Source organism: Scardinius erythrophthalmus (genome assembly GCF_964197995.2).
Source record: "Scardinius erythrophthalmus genome assembly, chromosome: 16".
NCBI lineage: Eukaryota > Metazoa > Chordata > Actinopteri > Cypriniformes > Leuciscidae > Scardinius > Scardinius erythrophthalmus.
The window spans coordinates 8735167-8754432 of NC_138236.1; the positions used below are offsets into that span (position 1 = coordinate 8735167).

General features: G+C 36.8%; 3 protein-coding genes across 3 annotated transcripts; 2 read left to right on the plus strand and 1 right to left on the minus strand.

Annotated features, from left to right (window-relative positions):
- Positions 1-5092: 5092 nt before the first annotated feature.
- rpp25l (ribonuclease P/MRP 25 subunit-like) lies at positions 5093-7986 on the plus strand. Its single transcript, XM_081389899.1, has 2 exons — positions 5093-5359; positions 5781-7986. Exon 2 carries the CDS (start codon positions 5791-5793, stop codon positions 6460-6462), a length of 672 nt encoding a protein of 223 aa, XP_081246025.1. The 5' UTR covers positions 5093-5359; positions 5781-5790; the 3' UTR covers positions 6463-7986.
- Positions 7987-12995: 5009 nt separating this feature from the next.
- Positions 12996-15766, minus strand: LOC308703996 (sialic acid-binding Ig-like lectin 15; the record flags this gene model as incomplete). Its single annotated transcript, XM_081388045.1, has 3 exons — positions 12996-13414; positions 15240-15629; positions 15709-15766. 3 exons carry the CDS (start codon positions 15764-15766, stop codon positions 12996-12998), a joined length of 867 nt encoding a protein of 288 aa, XP_081244171.1.
- Positions 15767-16298: 532 nt separating this feature from the next.
- siglec15l (sialic acid binding Ig-like lectin 15, like) lies at positions 16299-18798 on the plus strand (the record flags this gene model as incomplete). The annotated part of the gene is made up of 4 exons (XM_081388046.1): positions 16299-16364; positions 16545-16919; positions 17331-17684; positions 18608-18798. The coding sequence occupies exons 1-4, from the start codon at positions 16301-16303 to the stop codon at positions 18796-18798; spliced, it is 984 nt and encodes a 327-aa protein (XP_081244172.1). The 5' UTR covers positions 16299-16300.
- Between the last annotated feature and the right edge of the window lie 468 nt (positions 18799-19266).

Sequence of the window (19266 nt, forward strand, 5' to 3'; positions counted from 1 at the left end):
CTGTAAGCAAAGCCGTCCTGGAGGACATGGCTGATAACCTGACCACGGAGGACGGGACGGGCTGGATCGGTCTCCGCCGCAGTCTACTAACTACAGAATGGTACTGGCAGGAGGAGTATGAACCCAGTGTCAGTTACGTCCACTGGGATGATGGGCAACCGTTGGACTTTTCGAATGGCTTATGTGCTTCAATGTCCCTGGACCCTAAAAATGATTTCAAATGGCGGAGTGCACGCTGCTGTGAAAAAAAGAAGCCTGTCTGCTACAAAAGGCCAGCATGCCTCAATCCTTCACAAAACTGGTTTCAAAACTATATTCCTTAAGTTTAGTGCTTGTTAGTAATGCTATTCTTCTTTAGGCTCATTAACTTTATATTTGTATCACCACCTGCATATCTGAGCTGTATTTTACAATAAATGTAATTTGTCTTCATATTAGATTTATTTTAGACGGATAATACAATTAAATAAGGTTAATGACTTTTTGAAAATATGTCAAGTAGTTGCATTGATACCACGAATGTATGGAAATGTTTTAAACATTCAAACAGATGGATCCTGAATTATGTTTTCAACTTAGCTTAGACATCAATTCAAATGGAAGCAGGAAATAGATCCTGGAGTTGATAAACATAGTGTACATATCTAGTAAAATATTTAGTGACCAATATTGTGTACAGTAGCAAGTTGCTGTATCAAAGAAAATATGTAAATATCACTGTGTGCAAACAGAATCCACTCAACAGACATTGTCTCAGGCCTGATGTGAACTGAATCTGACTCTGCAGGACTGCATGAATCAAATGTATCGCTTGGCGAGCTTAATAGCTCTAATCTCACCCTGTAGGAACCATTAATCATGACTTCGTTATGAGTTTAATAACTGTAATCATCCCTTATGGCATTGTTCTGTATGTTTGAGCCTCGAAAACTATATGATTTAAAGAAATCTCTATTATTTGATTAAATATGCTTTCATAAAGCACAGCATACCAAACATTCTCTAGAATATTATAGTCTCTAGAGCCAATTAATGTGTGTGTTGAGTTTTTTAGATGCAAATTCTCTTTAACCAAGGCTGGATAGATGAGGGTACTTACTACCCACAGCACTAACTTGTCGGAATGTAAAACAACTATATGTCATAGCTACTGTGCATTCAGGCTGTTGTCAGCAGAGATGCTATAGTGAAGCAAACATTGACAAGCACTCAAGAGAAGATCAAGTCTGTCCAGCTTCAGATTAACGGTTCAATGGAATGGATGCTATGATCAGCATTGTCGCAAGACCGTCTTTATTAGTACCCGAGGGTAACCAGATAGGGTAACCAAACAGTTGATGGGCCCCATTGACTTAAAAGATACTATGGAAGTCAATGAGGCCCATCAACTGGTTACCAACATTCTTCAAAATATCATCTTTTGTGTTCAGCAGAAGAAAGAAATGCATAGGCTACAGGTTTGGAACAACTTAATTTGCACCCAAAATTTGTGGGTGAACTATCCATTTAAAATGCCATGCAAAGTGCGTCATCTCATCTACTATTTCTATTTAAAAATGCAATCGCTGCAGGTACAAAAGCATTCCTGTATCGTTTTGTTCTCCACCTAGGGGCCACAAACCGACAACAAGAACGAAGGAGCTGGAATCCAACATGGAAACAGCCTTTAATAGGCTAATAGAGCTCGCCTTACATCGCAGCTGTGTGGATAGAGACCTGACAGGTTGAGTTGAAGCTCACGGATTATCTTACAGTTTTTCTCAGTCGCTTTGGTGCATTTCTCACATCACTATTTACATTTGCACAACAGTTAGTTCAACCTCCACAACATTTAGTCATTTGTGCACATCATAGTAGCAGTTTCTCATTCCTTCCAACAAATTGCAAATGCTTTTGGACATGCATCAATTGCTTTCATACAACTCTCTGCTGTTTTATAACTTTATCATTTGCTTATGTCATGTCAGTCAAAATTAACTATACTTGTGAATGCTGAATAGTCATTCCATATAAAACTAATAGTCCTCATTTCATTGCTTGAGTCATTACATACAAAAATGTTGAACTAGCTGTCAAAATTTGTCATTTAAAAAAAAAAAAAAATCCTGAAAAAGTCTCCTAAATTGAACAATTTGCAATTGAGCAAGAGATGATATTCGCTGTGATGTAGATTACTGTAAATTATGTGACCAGACAGAGAGGAACGTCTGGATGTGCATGAATGATTACAGTACCATGTATGTTGTATGTTCAGTTCCAATATGTTCTGCAATATTGTGTACAGTTGTGCACAGCTCTACCCAAAGGGAGTTTATGTTTGTTGTAAATAATGGTGTATTTTTTCTTTGCACAATGCTGTGAACAAATTAGAATTGCAAAGAGCATATGCAGTGAAATTGTGAAACATACATATATTCAGTGTCTTGTACTCAGTTACCTCATAAATACAGTAATGTGTAACTTAACTGTTTTTTTTTAAATGGCTGTGCAAATAGTATTTAGTGCTGTATTGAGCATTTTCAGGTAGTGTCACCAAGATCTGACTTTTATCATTGGAAAACATTTACAGAGTAAACTGTCATAATGAAAACACGACTAAGCCATTTGACTATCTTGTTCATAAACGATGGTGTCAGGACTTTTTATTTTGATGACACTGACACTTTCATTGACATAAATACTTGCTTTTGAGGAATGGGCTATCCATTTTGAGCAAGTGACACGCTTTTGCAGGTTATCAACTAGGTTTTGCAGTTTGTACTATTTGTTTTGAGAACTGCATTAACTGTTGTGCAAATGTAAATAGTGTTATGAGAAATGCACCAAAGCGACTGAGAAAAACTGTAATAGACCACTTGACAATTTGGTTGAGAATTTCTGTTTTTCAGAGACAGATTACCAAACCACGACACAGGGGAGGAGGACACGATTGATTCAAAGAAAGTCTGATAAAAAAGGGTCATCATAGATTTATCAATGTGAAATCTAGATAGTTTTCTGAGGTAAAACAGATGCTGGTGTCACTTTTAACATAGGCTACAGATTCACAGTTCTTCTCAAAGGTCAATTTGGAGTCTACGACTGTCTGTCACAGACCACAGCCTGGTCTTTACTGATCGTATCATAATGTGAAACATGAGTTCTAAAATCTATAATCATATCCTTTGCAGGGAGGAGATCCAGTCAGATGATTAAGTCAAATTCTATTTCTTAACAGCAGACAATCAAATTATAAATGAAAAGTAAAATGAATTCACATAATCAGGATTAAAAGTTTAATAAATAAACATACATGAACTGTTAAAATCACTTCTAATATTTCTAAGTAAAATATAATTCAAACACTCTGAGTATAATAGTCTTGCCTAAAGGTATAAGTTGTTTGAGAGAGCTCTCTTAGAAAAAGACAGGCCAAAGGAACAGGGTCTCGTCCAAAAAGATACTGACCATTACAGAAAATATTCTTCCTCTTTTGCAGATGGTCATCAGCACAGGGCTAAGTTCCTCTTTACTATCACATTGAGCAAACACTAATGACAAAGAGATATCGTTCTTTTGTAGTTTCACACCGTGGAGGGGGGCCGTACACACATTGTCTCGTACCCCAAAGCTTTCAGAAAGTTGTTAATCTTAATACAATACAGAACAACTGCACAACATGTCTCTTCTGCAAGATCTGTAGCTAAGATAACATTCGTTTATCACTTTATTCTGAGACATTGGGGCATTTGTGGTCTGTCTATATAGATTCTTGACCTCATCTAAACAGCAAATACAAAAGTTCACCCTGAGTCAATCAGCTAGATATTAGGCATACAGATTAATAAAAGAAAAGCATTAAACATCAAATTATAATAATGGTAAACACATGATAGTAACGAGAAACACATCAACATGATAATAATGATTTCTTAGAATATGATGATTACATTTGATTAAATTATATTTATGGGCTATGATGGGCTAATAATAATAAAGGTTCTTCATTGACATAATTTAATAAAGAACTTTTAATCCATTGAATCTTTCCATTCCACAGATTCTTCATAGTGAAAAATGTTCTTCAGATTATTAAAATGTTCTTCGCACGAAGAAAAAAAGTAGAAGGAACTGTTAACATTTAAAAACTGTTAACTCAAAGGTTCTTTATTGAGGAACCAAAAATGGTTGGAAAACCAATAGCTGCAAACCCCTCCCTTTTGGAACCTTTATGTTTAAGAGTGTACACCGACCTGATAATGATTTGCTGGTAATAGTTCAGCAGTCATGTCACGTTGTGTGTTTGCAAAACATAGCCTACTGAAATAGTTTCCGATTCAGTTTGATTCATTCGGACAGTTCAGTCTCACACACTGAATCGTTTGCTGCGATTTCTCACACACCGTAACGGGATATTTTATAATACAGAAAACAAAAACAGCAATGGATGAGGTCATATCTACCTACAGTATGAAACAATACTCGCAAATGTCTTCTATAGACGGTTTTATCAGTAGCCATCATAAAAAAAAAAATCAAAACATGAATATACTTTTGGTAGCCTACTTATGATTGTGATAATTATGATTCAATTTCAGGTTATTTCGAACCTTATTCAATCTCACTGGTTTATCAGTTCCTAATTCTGAACGCTTGGTGGCGCTGCGTTCTAATAAATCACTCTTATTCACGGTCTGAGCTGTTACAACAGCTGTTTTAGGCTACAAGGGACCATCAGAAAAGTAAAAATACATTAAGGCATTAAATCATAAAATAAAATTGAGGACAAAAGCGAAACTTTTTTAGTTCATATAATGTTATCCTGACTGAATTCTCAGTAATTCCAGAGATTATTCTGAATACATTATTCTCCTCATATGTGGTCTTTGCATGAGCTCGCGTGTTAATATTACATTTATTTTACCCCTAGACAAAATATTTAATTAATGCATGTGAGCAAAGCATAAAGGAAACAAAATATATTTATAGGCAGAATCCATTACATAATTAGTTATGTTATATGTAAATGATTTTTTGGGGGTCATGCTTTGGTTATTTGGTTAAGCAATGTGTTCTAAGATTTTATAAAAGTGCTAAATCAAAACTACACTTCCCATGAACATGTGCGAGGACTTTACGGCAGAGCTGACGTCACACGGCGTTACATGTGGATAAGCGATCTGTAGCTTAACGTTTGAATTTCGTAAAGTGTGTCGGTTTAGCTGTAGTCAGTTAACTCTGCATTAAAAAAAAAGATTCTCGAAGCTAAGCGTCCACATTTCATTTATATGGAACGACACAAGCCCGCAATTATTTAGAAGAACAGCTACAGCCATCTGAACCTGCTAGCCTGATCGCTACTTTAGCAAAGGAAACGAAAGTAAGTTTGTCATAATATTTCTCACGTGCCACTCTGAATAATGATGCCGTTTTCGATAACATATAAACACATATGTGACAACTTGCCACGAGCTGTCATTTATGAAAATCATCCTTGTTCTGAGGACACTGCCAAATATGATAGTTAATTAGTTTTAGTTTGGAAAATGGTTGTTTATTTGGATATAGGGATCTTTGAAACCACCGTCATTATGAACGTCTTTGAAACCAACGTCATTGATACAAAAAACGCACTTTTGCAGTTGGGCATTATGGTTTCTAATATACTTATGTGGGGAGTTTTTGTGAGATCCCCCCCCCCCCCAAAAAAAAACAAACTACATATACTCCTGAACCAAAATACATTATTACTTGCATAACTGATATACAGTCATTCATTCTGCCTTTTTTCCTCTGTGAAGGCTAAATGTCATGGAGAACTACAGAAAAGCACGCACAGTTGACCAGCCCTGCCCGTGTCCGTTCCCCGACCTGCCCAGCAACACTCCCGAAGTTCGGGTGAAGGATGGCAGCAAAGTCCGCAACCTAATGAGGTTTGCTTTAAGCCGTATGGAGGAGAAAGCCCCTTCAACAGATCATCCAGACACTTGTGAAGGCTCAGAGGTGAGCGTTGGGTCGGGGGAGAATCTATGCCGCCAAATCGTGTTCACAGGTGTGGGTCAGAGCGTGGCTAAAGCCATCACGTGCGTGGAGATCATGAAACGCCGTGTTCGCTGCCTACACCAGCATACCAAGCTGGCCTACCGCACGGTTCAGGAGGTCTGGGAGCCCCTGGAGCCTGAGGCCGGGTTGGACAGTCTCACAGTCAGCAGAAATGTACCTAGTGTATGGGTTCTGCTCTCCAGAGACCCACTTGATAGGAACCAGCCGGGTTACCAAGCGCCAGGTTCTTTTGATGCCTTTTGGGCTCAGGCTCTCAAAGAGGAAGCGACAACCCCAAGACATGAACAGAAGAGGAAGAGGGGAGGAACAGGGGCTGGAAGGGCAGAAGGGGCGGGCAGAGGAAAGGGTCCGCGCAAGCACTCGGGCCGACCTGGAGGATCACGTAAACCTCTAGGTCATGCTGGGAGTGGGCAGGAATGAATGAATTTTGCAGCTCCCTGCCACAGCCGTAGCTTGGTTTATGCTGACGGACACATTTTGATGAAGAATTTTCAGTGCCGTATGTAATAAGCAGATTCTTGAGGATGTCTGTCAGAAAATAGATGTTCAGTCCCTGAACAGTTCACCCAAATTAAAAACTGTCATTATTTATTCACCCGTATGCCATTAAATTTTTTTTTGTGGAACACAAAAGGAGAATTTTTTAATGGTTTTATGCCCGTACAACATTATTCAATCATGATCACGTTTGTCAATCTCCATAAAGCATCATAGAAGTGGTTCATGTGACTTGTGCGCTATTATCCCAGTCTTCTAAAGCCATGCGCGTTTTCAATTAATAGTGACTTTAATTTTAATCCCTTCTGCACTTAAAGGACTCAGAAGACTTGGAATATAACACACACGTTTGAATTAAAGAGTGGGCCAGTTATATAATGAATTTTGGAGATTATCAGGTTTAAGGGTGTGTAAATCATGACAAATGTTTTCTTTTCTTTTTTTTTTTTTGGTTAACTTCTCCTTTAAATACATTAGACAGAAAGGCCTAAAACTAAATGTCCAGATTGATCTATTGTGCCAGAGACTAGAATGAGGTATTCTCCTTTTTTTTTATACATCAGCATGTTTTTTTTTGTTAGAATCTTTTTTTGTTAGAATTTTTAAGTTTCTTTAGAGATGATTGTGTTGGCTGTTTTTTCAGCATATATGGTATACATTATTTAAAGGATTGTGTTAGAAATTTATAGATTAATCCAAATTGGCGATCATATATGTTTAAATGGGGAAATGTTTTTTTAGTTATTTTTTTAGAGGAGGTGTTAGGTTGCTGCTTCAGGAAGCAATTCAAACCATATTGAAGTAAACAAACACAATTAATTTGATCTTTGTATTATATTATTGCAGATTTGATTAACAGATGAAGTACCAGGCAAAGTTTTTCATATTAGAAGAATGAAAATAGCCTATGTCATCATTTGCCACTAACATATCAATTATTTTATGCAAAGGAAAGGAAATTGTGTATTTTGAATACCAAATATGTCTGCAGAAAATACACAAATTTGGGCTTAAAGGGCTCTGACCAAACGCCAGTGTTCTTTTAATGTCACAGCTCAGAAAGACTAAAGGCATCTAGATGTTGCATTGGGAGTTGTTTTTTAATATATATTGTAAAGTTCAAATGGAAAACATGTTGTTGGATCAGATTTGGGCATATCAGCCCAACTTCAGACAAAACTCTAAATGAATTTCATAATGTTTTCCCAGCAGCAGACTGTTTGTTGGGTTAAATGACAAAGAAAGTGAACACTTAAGAGATATAATGAATTTAATGTTATGTATTCTTTAGGACATTTCTAATTTCTAAAGTTCAAACAGTAGAATTGAAAGTTGTGTTGATACAAACAATGGTCAGTTCTGTGGCAGATAAAAATGTAACATGGAAAATGTACTGTTTTGGAACAGAATTATTTTGAGTGAATAAAGTGTGGATTCTTATGAAGGTGTTGGTGAATTTCTACATTTGTTATATGAAACTTGTTGATCTTAAGACTCAAATCTTTCCAGCATCTTATGCAAAACCACATGGGGAGAGGAGAGAACGATTTTTGAAAGTCAAATGTTCTTTTACTGAAAGAACAGAGAATGCACGGCTCATTCTGTTCAAATAGAGGAAGAGCGCTGATCAAAATATAAGGTAGGATATTTTTTTCATTACATTTGAGTCAATAAAAATGCTTAAATATTTCTGAATGCTCTTCTTTCAAAAGTGGTCTAGCACTATAACAATATGTAGACTACTATTTTTCTTCAGAAGGGAATCTAATTAAAGGCGATGCAGAATAATTGGATGTCGTCATTATAAACAGTTGTTAATTCTTTAGAAATACCAACAATTTAAGGATGAATAAAAAGCATTAACACAGAAAAAGCTTTTAACATGTTTTGTTAATGATATTTAATATACTTTGTATGACATTACAATTCCTTTATTTAATGACTACTCAATCTGAAGCTGCTGAACACATTTGCTGAAGAGTAAATATTAATGTTGTTTAATAGTAACCATCAGGATTATGTTTCATATATTCTTCTTGATGGCTATAAAATGTCTATTTGTCTGTTTCTTAATTTTAATTTTCATGCTTGTTCAGTGTAATAATTTCACTGCCACCTGAAAACATGTCATGACAGTCCTAGATGTGCATGTATGTATGTATGTGTGTATATATAATGAATACTTTTATAGTGCAATAAATTGGCCAAAATTGACAGTAAAAATATTTATAAAGTAACAAAATATTTCTATTTCAAATAAATGCTGCTCTCTTGAACTTTTGTCAGAAATTCATGAAATAATGTCACAAAAAATTTAGCAAGCACAACTTGTTTCAGAAATGATTATAATAAGCAATGTTTCTTGAGCACCAAATCATATTAGAAGGATTACTGAAGAATTATGTGACACTGAAGACTGCTGAAAATTGCCATCACAAGAATCAATTATATATATATATAAAAAAAAATATATATAATACAAAATATATATTTTAAATTGCAATAATATCTAACAATATAACATTTTAACTGCATTTTTACCAAACCCAAATGTTAAAAAAACTGCAAATGAGAGACAAAATATATTGAAAGCAGGTATTTTACATAGTAGTCTTGTTTCAGCACTAGCTTGTAACAAGACTAACTGTAACAAGAGTCTCCTCAGTGGAAAAATATTATCGTCTTTTTTAGTGCACGTGAATTTTGTACAGTGAAAACAGTGTTTTTAACAAATCTACTAAATAATTAGTCATTTACTCTTTCTTTTTTTGGCAGCTCAGCACATAGCAGTGGTATACCATCTGAAAGCAACTTCACGAGTCACTCAGCGAGGAGCTGCATAGGCAGAATACGCAGTCATGTTGACTGTTCTGTTGACCATTTTAATGTTTAGTCAAGGTAAGTTACTATTTAATGGGATTACTAGGGATGCACTAATACCACAATATAACTCCAGAAGATAATGATTTTTTTAATCAAATTGTCCTACCCTTGAAATCGCTGTTACATAAGCCTCATAGCATAATTGCCTAAGTCATATTTCAATGTCTTTGGAAAACAAGAAGAAACAAAAAATGACTTTTAACGACTAACGATATATTACAATTGGCAGTCTTTTTTTTTTTTTCTTGTTTAAAAAACAAACAAACACTCAAATCTTTGATATTTTCAAAGTAGTCCAGTTTCAGAGATATGATAATGATGATATTGATACCAAGTACAAGTATTTACTTACCCTCCTCCATAATCAACAGAGTAATATTGGTGCATCAGTAGTGATTACCATCGGCTGAAAATAAATTGGACTAAATGGCAAAACAAACTGTGATTGATGATTATTGGGCTCTTAAACTTTCACAGGGCTTTCAATGGACAGTCATGGGACTAGTTTCATCACTGCATTTCCTGAGAATATTGCTGTTTATTATAAAAAGACCATTAACCTACTGAAAATCACCGCCCTCCACCCAAACACTATGGTCAATGTCACCTATATGGCCAACGGCACCGTCAACACCACTACATGCATCAAAAATGGGAGCATTCTGATAGTAAATTTGACAAAGAATGTTGAAGAACACCAGTTTGTTTCTTCCAATAAGTCTTTTCGAATCACCAGTGATAAAAACGTCACAGTTCTTTCTGTGAGTGGATGGCTGGGGAGATTCCAGTCTCATGTTGTCCAGCCTCAACAACATCTCAGAACGGTTTATCCGGTCCCCGCTCTGAATTACACCAAGATAGTTGCGTCCTTTAGCCTTTCAATGACATCGGCAGTCAGATTTCTCCCTTTTAGGCTGATGATTATCAATGCAGTAGACAGAAACAACAGTGTCACCATCGAACAGGTTGACGAAAGAGGTCAGAGCCAGGCAGATAGAACAACACTCGGTCCTTACGAGCTTTTCCAGATTGAGATTAATGGGACAGTGAGAAAAATAAATGCAACGGACAAAGTGGCCGTGCTCCTGACCCATCCGTGTTTTGACGGAATAAACTGCTCATGCAACATGGTGGTGAACCAGCTCAAACCCCCAGTGTTTGACAAGACTCCAGCCACATTCCTCGTGCCCTCTATCTTCAGTGCCAAACAGCTACTTGTGACAACATATCAATCCTGCAAAGTCTGTGAGGGTCCTAGTAATTGTATTTTGGTGCAAAATTCTACAGACATCTTGCCGTTATTGGGGAATTTTATAAACACCCCTTCGCTTATTTCTACCACTGTGCATGTTTCCCTCCGATTAATCAGTCCTGGACTCATTCTAGACCTCATTCCGACAAGCATGTTCTCTGGCTGCTATCTATTAGGTTTTAATTCTCCAACCAGTGGGGCTTTGGTGATTGCTAATACATCCAGCACTAATGGTGTGCGAATAAATGATCAGCCTTTGCCTTCAAACATCAACTGGAGTGTTATGATTGGCACAGAGTATTCTTGGGCTCTGGTGGAGGCACAAGAGATAGGCACTATCTGGCATCCTACCTCAAAGATTGGTGTATATATGATAGAACGCTTGGAGTTCAACAGTATCTATGGGAGCCCAGCAATGGCTATAAATATGGACCCAGGTAAGTCTGTGTGTTTAAAGAATTGTGATGTTCTACCATAATTGTATTCTACACATATTTACTAAGACTGTCATTTTTGCATTTTTATATATAAAAAAATATGATTATTTTATAAAGATATACATATACGGTATACATGTTTTTAAAAGTATAATCATGATGCAATTAAATGGCTGAACAATATGCTCATTTAAAAAAAATCAACACAATTGTGTAAATCTATATATACACACAGTGCTCAATCAAATTGCATATAAATGTCACCTAGGGACACATACATACATACTGAAATGTTCATGCTACTGTGACCTTTCAGTCAGGTTAATCGGTTAGCAGCATGCTATGCTAATTGGTTAGCACTTTAAAAACGGTTCAATACTGACACCAAATATTTGTTTGTGTGTGATTAGATGGTAATGGTTGTCTGGTGACTCCGGAGATGTTTGTACTTGGTGAAGATGAAATGAGCTGGTTCATGTCCCGTGAGTACTGCTTGAAAAAAGGTGATCAGTTTGCCAGGATCGTCGCTAAAAACACAGTGAATATAATGGTTTTGAACATGACACTCCAAGAACCCACGGAGGGCTGGATCAGTCTGCGGCGCAACTTGTTCACAACAGAGTGGTACTGGAAAAACGAGGACGATTTCCCATCCACTTTGAGCTTCACTTACTGGCAGAGAGGACAACCTGAAAAACCTGAGAAAGGCTTGTGTGCCTCAGTTTCCCTGGACCCCAGCAATAAATTAAAGTGGAAGAGCGCACGCTGCTGTTCTAAAAAGATACCTGTTTGCTATAGAACCGCAAAATATCTCACTTACAGTGGTACTGTAATACTGTAAACAACTTATGTCTCAGTTACAATACTTATGTAAACTTCAAATATATTTTTGGCTTTCATGACTGTATGCTTATGGTTCAGTAGAGAAAATAGTATCATTTTCATGCTCAACATTAATCTGTCTAGACTAGATAATTATACCCCGGCCTATATGTTATTTGGTGGGCAATGACATTAAATCATTAGAGATACTGTTAACTTTTTTCTTTTTAGGCTAAATATGACTATTATTGGCCTATTAAATGTTAGTGTTCAAGTTGAGATAAATTTTGAGGTGTATTCCGGTTAAGCATTAAAACAGTGAAATTAATTAAAGAATGTTAATAGAACTAAATGAGTCCTTAGACTTTTTGTGGAGTTCTGTAGAGCCTTTTTTAAATACAAAATAATGTCATGGGCTTTATTTGATATTCATTTTTAAGTCATTAAATGTGCATTCTTTAAAGTAAAAAAAATAATAGCCTATACTGTCACTTTCTTAACAGTCAAGTAATTCTTAAAATATCTTTTTTTTTTGCTGTCACCAAGTCATCTTACTTTCCAAACCCTCTAAGGACGTGTCATATATACCATTTTACAGGATTCAATAAATTTTTGATGGATAAAATAAAGTCCCAGTCTGTTATTTGTGAGAAAAAAAACCCCACTATAAATTGTGATGATGAATGTCGTTTAATGTTGACTTGAAAGTGTCAAGAAGACAGAAATATTTTTTTATTGGTACAGCATATCTCAGTTTAAGACAAAAAAATAATGTAAAATTCCCTATATTTTCCAACTCAATTTAATTTTCAAAATGTTTATTTGACACTTTAACAGATAATTGCATGAATGAAGTTTGTGGATTTGATCAGTTAGTATTATATAAGTCACTTGGTTAGATTATCCAGACAGGTCAGACAAAGACGGAAGTCAGAGTCATATGGCTCACCTCAAAACAGGAAGTTTTATTTTAAGACTGTGTATTTTTAACACACATGGAACAAGAAACAACTTTGAAGACCAGAGTGTTTTGATTATTTGAGCATGACATTTGTGTCTTCTCATTGGTCCACGCTGCTGCTGAACCTCCTCTTGATCACCCAAGCTCCCACACCCAGAGCCAATAGCAGCTTGGTCCCAAATGCCAGAGCAAGAAGCAACACAAGGAGAGAGAAGGAGCTCTTTGCGGTTGACCTCTCTGGGCTGGGGGGCAAAACAAAGAGAGTGGCTTGATCCTTCCCCAAAGAGTTTGAAGCCGCACAGATGTACTGTCCTCCAGGTTTGATGTCCAGTAGTTGGCTTGATGTGCGGTATTGCCCGGTAGCCTCCTGAGAAAGCGAGAATGAAGCATCTCCCTCTAGAACACCATCTGGTGCGATCCACTGAACATCTGGAAGAGGGGAACCCTGAACGTGACACACGGCTTTGAAGCCAGATGTTTCACTCCCCTCAGCTGACAAACTCAGGATTCGTGGTGCAGCTGGTAATGATATAAACAAAGCCTGTCAGAATTTAAGATTTTACTCCCTATTAATGCATGAGGTGGAATTTGAATTGAATTGGCCAAACTGAATTGGAATTTGACAGGACATTGAATTTACTGAATTGCTGCAATTCTAATACCCAGAAGCAAGTATTTTTGCACTTCTGGATTCATCGTCCTGAAGTCACAATAATTTATTTTAATCAAATTTTGGTTAAATGCCTGAAATAAGGTCTGTGGTTAAAGCTCATAAGATTTTTACATTTTATGCTACAGCATGAAATACATGCGTCATAACTAACTCGAGGTCTTTTAAGCTTTTATCCCTAGTTTCACAGACAAGGCTTAAAGCTACACTGTGTAATATTTTAAGTTGATTTTTAGCAAAAAACACTTTGTTCTTTCAAAATTGTACATTCTCATTAATCACTTCAACCAACTAATTAAGTATTCTCGTAAGTGTGTAATCTGCAATTTAGAATACATACGAGCGAGTCGCTCGAATGGCGGAAGCCATGTTGCGCATCCATCTTGAAAATACATTAGACAAAGAGAGACATACCTGGAAATTCAAGCTTCGCCTTTCGCATTTTTACACTCAGTGGCACCGTGACAAATGCGAGGGGGAGATTACTTGCGACTGCCGGCAGATTTGAATTAATACGGCCAAGGTAGGAGTTAAAAGGCCCTCGGAATGGGAGGGGCTAGAAAGTAATATTCAGTTGGTAGTCTTATACAATATCACTGCTAAATACTACACAGTGTAGCTTTAAGCCTAGTCCCAGACTATAATGCATGTTTGAGCTGTTTTAACTAAAAGCAACTTGCACTGACATATCTTAAAAATATGTCAGTGCCATTGTTTTGACTCAAGATGCACACCAGTAATGTTTTTTTCTAGGGCACGTTTATAAAATCTACTGAAAAATCCTAATTGAACTAAGGCCTAATTCTGGCTTAGTCTAAGCCCTGTGTGTGAAACCAGGCCTATGTGTCTTGAAAAAGGCAGTCGCTAAAATAGCCAACAGAGATTTTCTGGGATATTAAATGTCATCATGTCAAACAGGTTAACTTATCTATTCACTAGTCTGCTTTAACAGCGTTGTTGTGTTTTGCAAACTATTCTAACTCAAACTTTCCATCATGTATATTTTAAATGAAGAGTGAAAGAGTTTTCGAAAGCTTAGTGGTGGTGACGTTGAAGGTCAACCATGTTGTAGTTTCTTTATAGTCTAAATGTAGCTTCTTTTTTTTCATTTAGGCTTCAAAATTTGTGTTAGTTTGTGAAGATTTTCTTGATTAAACTTATAAAAGTCATAAACTTGTGTAGGCCACAGAATTTCTGTTCCACAATAATCCAAAAGCCAAAGGAAAAATCCAATTGGGGTTTTGTTGAGGGAACCGGGGTGAAACTAACTTCTGGGTTGGTCTACAAAAATACGTCATTACTGTTGCGCTCTAATAAGAGAAATTCGACAGGCATTAGGAGAAACTATGTGCTCATTGATTCATAAATTCCAAGTCCATTCTTATTGGTTGTGGAACCAACCAATCAATTTGCCGTTAGAGTTCATACCAACATATTCAGGTTTTTTATTTATTTATTTTATTTACATTTCTCTTTTTAGGGATAGCTATTGATTAGGTTATAATTGGTTGTGGTCAGGACTATGCTTGATTGGACAGAAATGTTGTTCCAGCACCAACAAAACATGTTGATTCAGGAAGCAAAATTCGGGTCAACATAAATATACAATGTTACAATATATTTCCTTTCCCATTTCAAAGCATATCAAGACAAGTCAAATGTTGTTTTTCTTACCCTCCACTCGTAGACGGGTTCCCAGCGTGTTTTCAAAGCTTGTATGAGGGTGCCCCGGTAACTCTACACGGCAGTAGTAGCGGTCACTATCCTTCAAGGTCACGCTGTTGATCCTGAGTGAGATGTCATGGTTTCGGTGGTTGCCCTCCAGACGGTAGCGCTGGTCCTGGTTGGTCTTGGATTGGCACTGCTGGCTGTTGTTCAGGCTCGTGCAGCGGAACAGAACTGTGGCAGCCCGTCCGTGGCCCAGGGTCCACACCACATGCATGGAGGAGGGATGGGTGTGGTGCGGGTGGGTGAAAGAGCAGGGCAGCACTACCGGGTACCCCTCGATCGCCCGCACCTCAGCTGGTGCTTTCATCAACCAGCCGTCATCGTCTTTGGCTATAGCTGGAGAAAGATGTTTATAAAGCTTGAGAAGTTCAAAGCAAAAGTAACTCTATTCTAATTCTGTTTTGAGTAGTCTCACCTGCACTATGAAGGACCACCAGCAGACCGAGAGTTTTACTGAACCGTTGCATGTCCATTGTAGACATTTATGATTCATTATGAAAAAGAAAAAATCTACTTGCAACATGTTCCTAGTTCTGACTCACCATCACACATTACATGACTTCATGCCATTAATAATTTCTTTCTTTTCATCTATCTATCTATCTATCTATCTATCTATCTATCTATCTATCTATCTATCTATCTATCTATCTATCTATCTATCTATCTATCTATCTATCTATCTATCTATCTATCTATCTATCTATCTATCTCTCTCTCTCTCTCTCTCTCTCTCTCTCTCTCTCTCTCTCTCTCTCTCTCTCTCTCTCTCTCTCTCTCTCTCTCTCTCTCTCTCTCTCTCTCTCTCTCTCTCTCTCTCTCTCTCTCTCTCTCTCTCTCTCTCTCTCTCACAGGGCCTTTCAGAAAAAAACTACCTGCACTTACCAGTTCACTTAAAAAGTTATTTGGGAAACGTAAGCAGACAGTTCCTTGTTTTGGTCAATACTTACCATCAAGTTTAGTCAGCATGCCTTCATTTTTAAAGTGTCTCTCCGTGAGATCCAAGAATGTTCTCTCTAAAGAAGCGAGATTTTGTGTTTGGTTTCCTTTCTTTTATTTGTAGTCTCAAAGGTATTTTTCTGTTTATGTCTTTCTTTATATATTATGCCTTCTGGTCTAGCAGACTTATCTTTTAATTTTTATAGTGTAAGAAATAATTAAAATTTAAGCTATAAACTGGATACAACAGATTTCGATTTTCTCTAGAATCTGAAGTTATTATATTGTATATTGTTCTGTTCTCATCCACAGGCCTAACATGTTCATCATGGACCGTGTCAGTACAGCCTAAGGTCAACGGCTCTTTGGGGGAGAATGTGATTCTCCCCTGCGTCTTCACACATCCAAAACAAAACAATTACAAAGGCGTCATTATTGTCAAATGGATGAAGGGCAGTGAACTCATCTTTAACTGCAATCTTCACAACAAGACAAATAGCCAAGACAACAATAACTGCACTGTTCTAAGTTCATCAGAGAAGCTCTCGCTTAACGGTAACCCCATGGAAGGAGACATTTCCTTGCGTATCAGTAATTTGCACTTTACCGATGCTACAAGGTACTTCTGTAGGGTGGAGTTGGATTATAATAAATGTTCTTCGACACACACAGAGCTTAATATCAATGGTGAGTTTTACACATTTGGATGATCACACAAATATACAGTGGTGTATAATATACAATATATCTAAGTTATTGGACAGTATTTCTCAGTACTTTCACTTCTCACCGGTGTAGTTCATTATATTAAAAATCAACGTGTTCCACAAAGGTTGACAACCATTGTATTGATTTGAAACAATGGTAACACTTTATTTTAAAGTGATGTAGTTACATAAGTTAACAGTAAATTGCAGTAAATTATACATAATTACAAGGAACTTAACTTAAACCAAACCATAACCCTAACCGTAACTCAGTACTTATTTGTGTAATTAAGTTTGTTCTGTTTCAAAATACATACATACACAAACATAATGTTTATATTGTATATGTACACATTACATTACTGATATATTTTTTGATGGTCAACTGTAGCTCCAGCACAGATCCTCAGCCTGTCCCTGGATTTCGATTCCAAAGCTCACGGTGTGATGCTGAAATGCGCTGCTCAAGGGAATCCGGCTCCAGAAGTGAAATGGACCTCCTCATCTGGACTGCTGGAAAATGGTCCAATTAAAACAGACCTCAGCAACTACATAGTCATCAGCTCAGTTCCATTCTCTGACCAGGACGTGTACACTTGCCAAGCTGTGAACTCACTGGGCCAAGATCAGAGAACATTTACACCAGATCGTCCAAACTGTTTTGGGCTTTTGGTAGCGACTTGTTTTCTGGGATGTTTGCTGTTGCTTGGGCTTGTGGCGTTCGTTATAGATGTGATAAAAAGAAGTAAGTATGACCTTTTTCTAAGTTTTGCTTGTGCATTTTTGTTTTTATTTTAAAATAGTTTGTGCAAATTCTGATGTGCTGTGTCTGTTATTATTTCCAAAAAAAAGGACGAAGTGTGCAGGGAGTCATGCAACAGTAAGAATTAATGTTATTCAATTAAACTGGCCGCTGAAATAAGGAATCTTTAGTACAAAGTATTTTAATGTGTCATAATAATTGTTTCATTTTCAGGCATATAGATGTAAGGGTTCAAAGCTCTATATATCAAGATAATGAGACAGTATATGCCAATGTCAGCACTTATCCAGTTGGTGAGTATGAAACCATTTATAAAACCAATTTAATTGTCCATTATAGTACTATCGCATATTAATATGTGTATTGTTACTATGTGATACACTACTATAATGGACAATTAAATAGCCTATGTTTCATTTTATTATTTTTTTGGGGGTGACCTAACCCTATAAATATATAGGTTATGTGTACATATATTTGTGTACACAGATTAGATCACCCAAAAACGAAAATTCTTTCAGTAATTACTCACCCTCATATAAGACTTTCATTCATCTTTGAAACATAAATGATCTTTTTGATGAAATCGGGGAGATTTGTGTCCCTCCATTGACAGTCTACGCAAATACCACTTTGATGCTTCAAAAAGTTAATAAAGAAATCGTTAAATAAATACATATGATTTGAGCAGTTTAGTCCACATTTTCTGAAAAGACACGATCACTTTACATGATGAACAGATTTAATTTAGGATTTTATTCACATCTCTCAGACTTCATTTAAAAAAAATCTTCATTCGTGTTTCCAAGATGAACGAAAGTCTTACAAATTTGGAATGACATAAGGGTGAGTAAATGATGATAGAATTTTCACTTTTGGGTGAACTAATCCTTTAATCTTTATAGGTTGTGAAACTAGACAAGATGACATGTACTCAAAAGGGGTGTCACTAGAGGGAGGAAAGGTGGATCTGATTCCTGGGCCCCAGAATCACAAAAAACCAAACCTAGTCCGCCCCCGAGGACCCCCTCCAACCCACCCCGCACCCCGCACCCCACGCCCTCCCTCACCCCCGGAAGGCACCCGTGAAAAGTGAAAGGTAAGGACTATTTATGTGTAATATCATAAAAGCATTGTCTCAATCAAGGGTTTATGAAGGCTCCATATACAGTATATTTTCATAGATTTTACCAACTTCTTGTCAACAGACCTCAAAGAGAAATAAAACCGATGTTGAAAGAAGATATCAAGTGTATCTAAACACAGCAACAAACAACAAAAAATCTGGCCTTTAAATATTTTATGTGAATAAAGTTGCAGTTTAAAATTAGACATTTGTCTTGTTTTCCTTTTTTATTTGTGTGATGCAGCAGTTCAATATTATAACTAGGTTTTATTGCAGCATGTGAGCTATCTGAAACCTTACAAAAATTGAACATAGAAACTACCAAATAACCAGTTTGAAGGGAAAATCCCCATAAGAATGTAGTCTATATCCACATGAGTTTGTGTGTTCAGTGATTTGTGAAGGGGGTGGGTAACATAACTAGACTCATTTTTTTTG

Excerpts from the sequence above, each read along its gene's own strand:
- rpp25l (XM_081389899.1), top strand. The coding sequence starts at position 5,791 with ATGGAGAACTACAGAAAAGCACGCACAGTTGACCAGCCCTGCCCGTGT.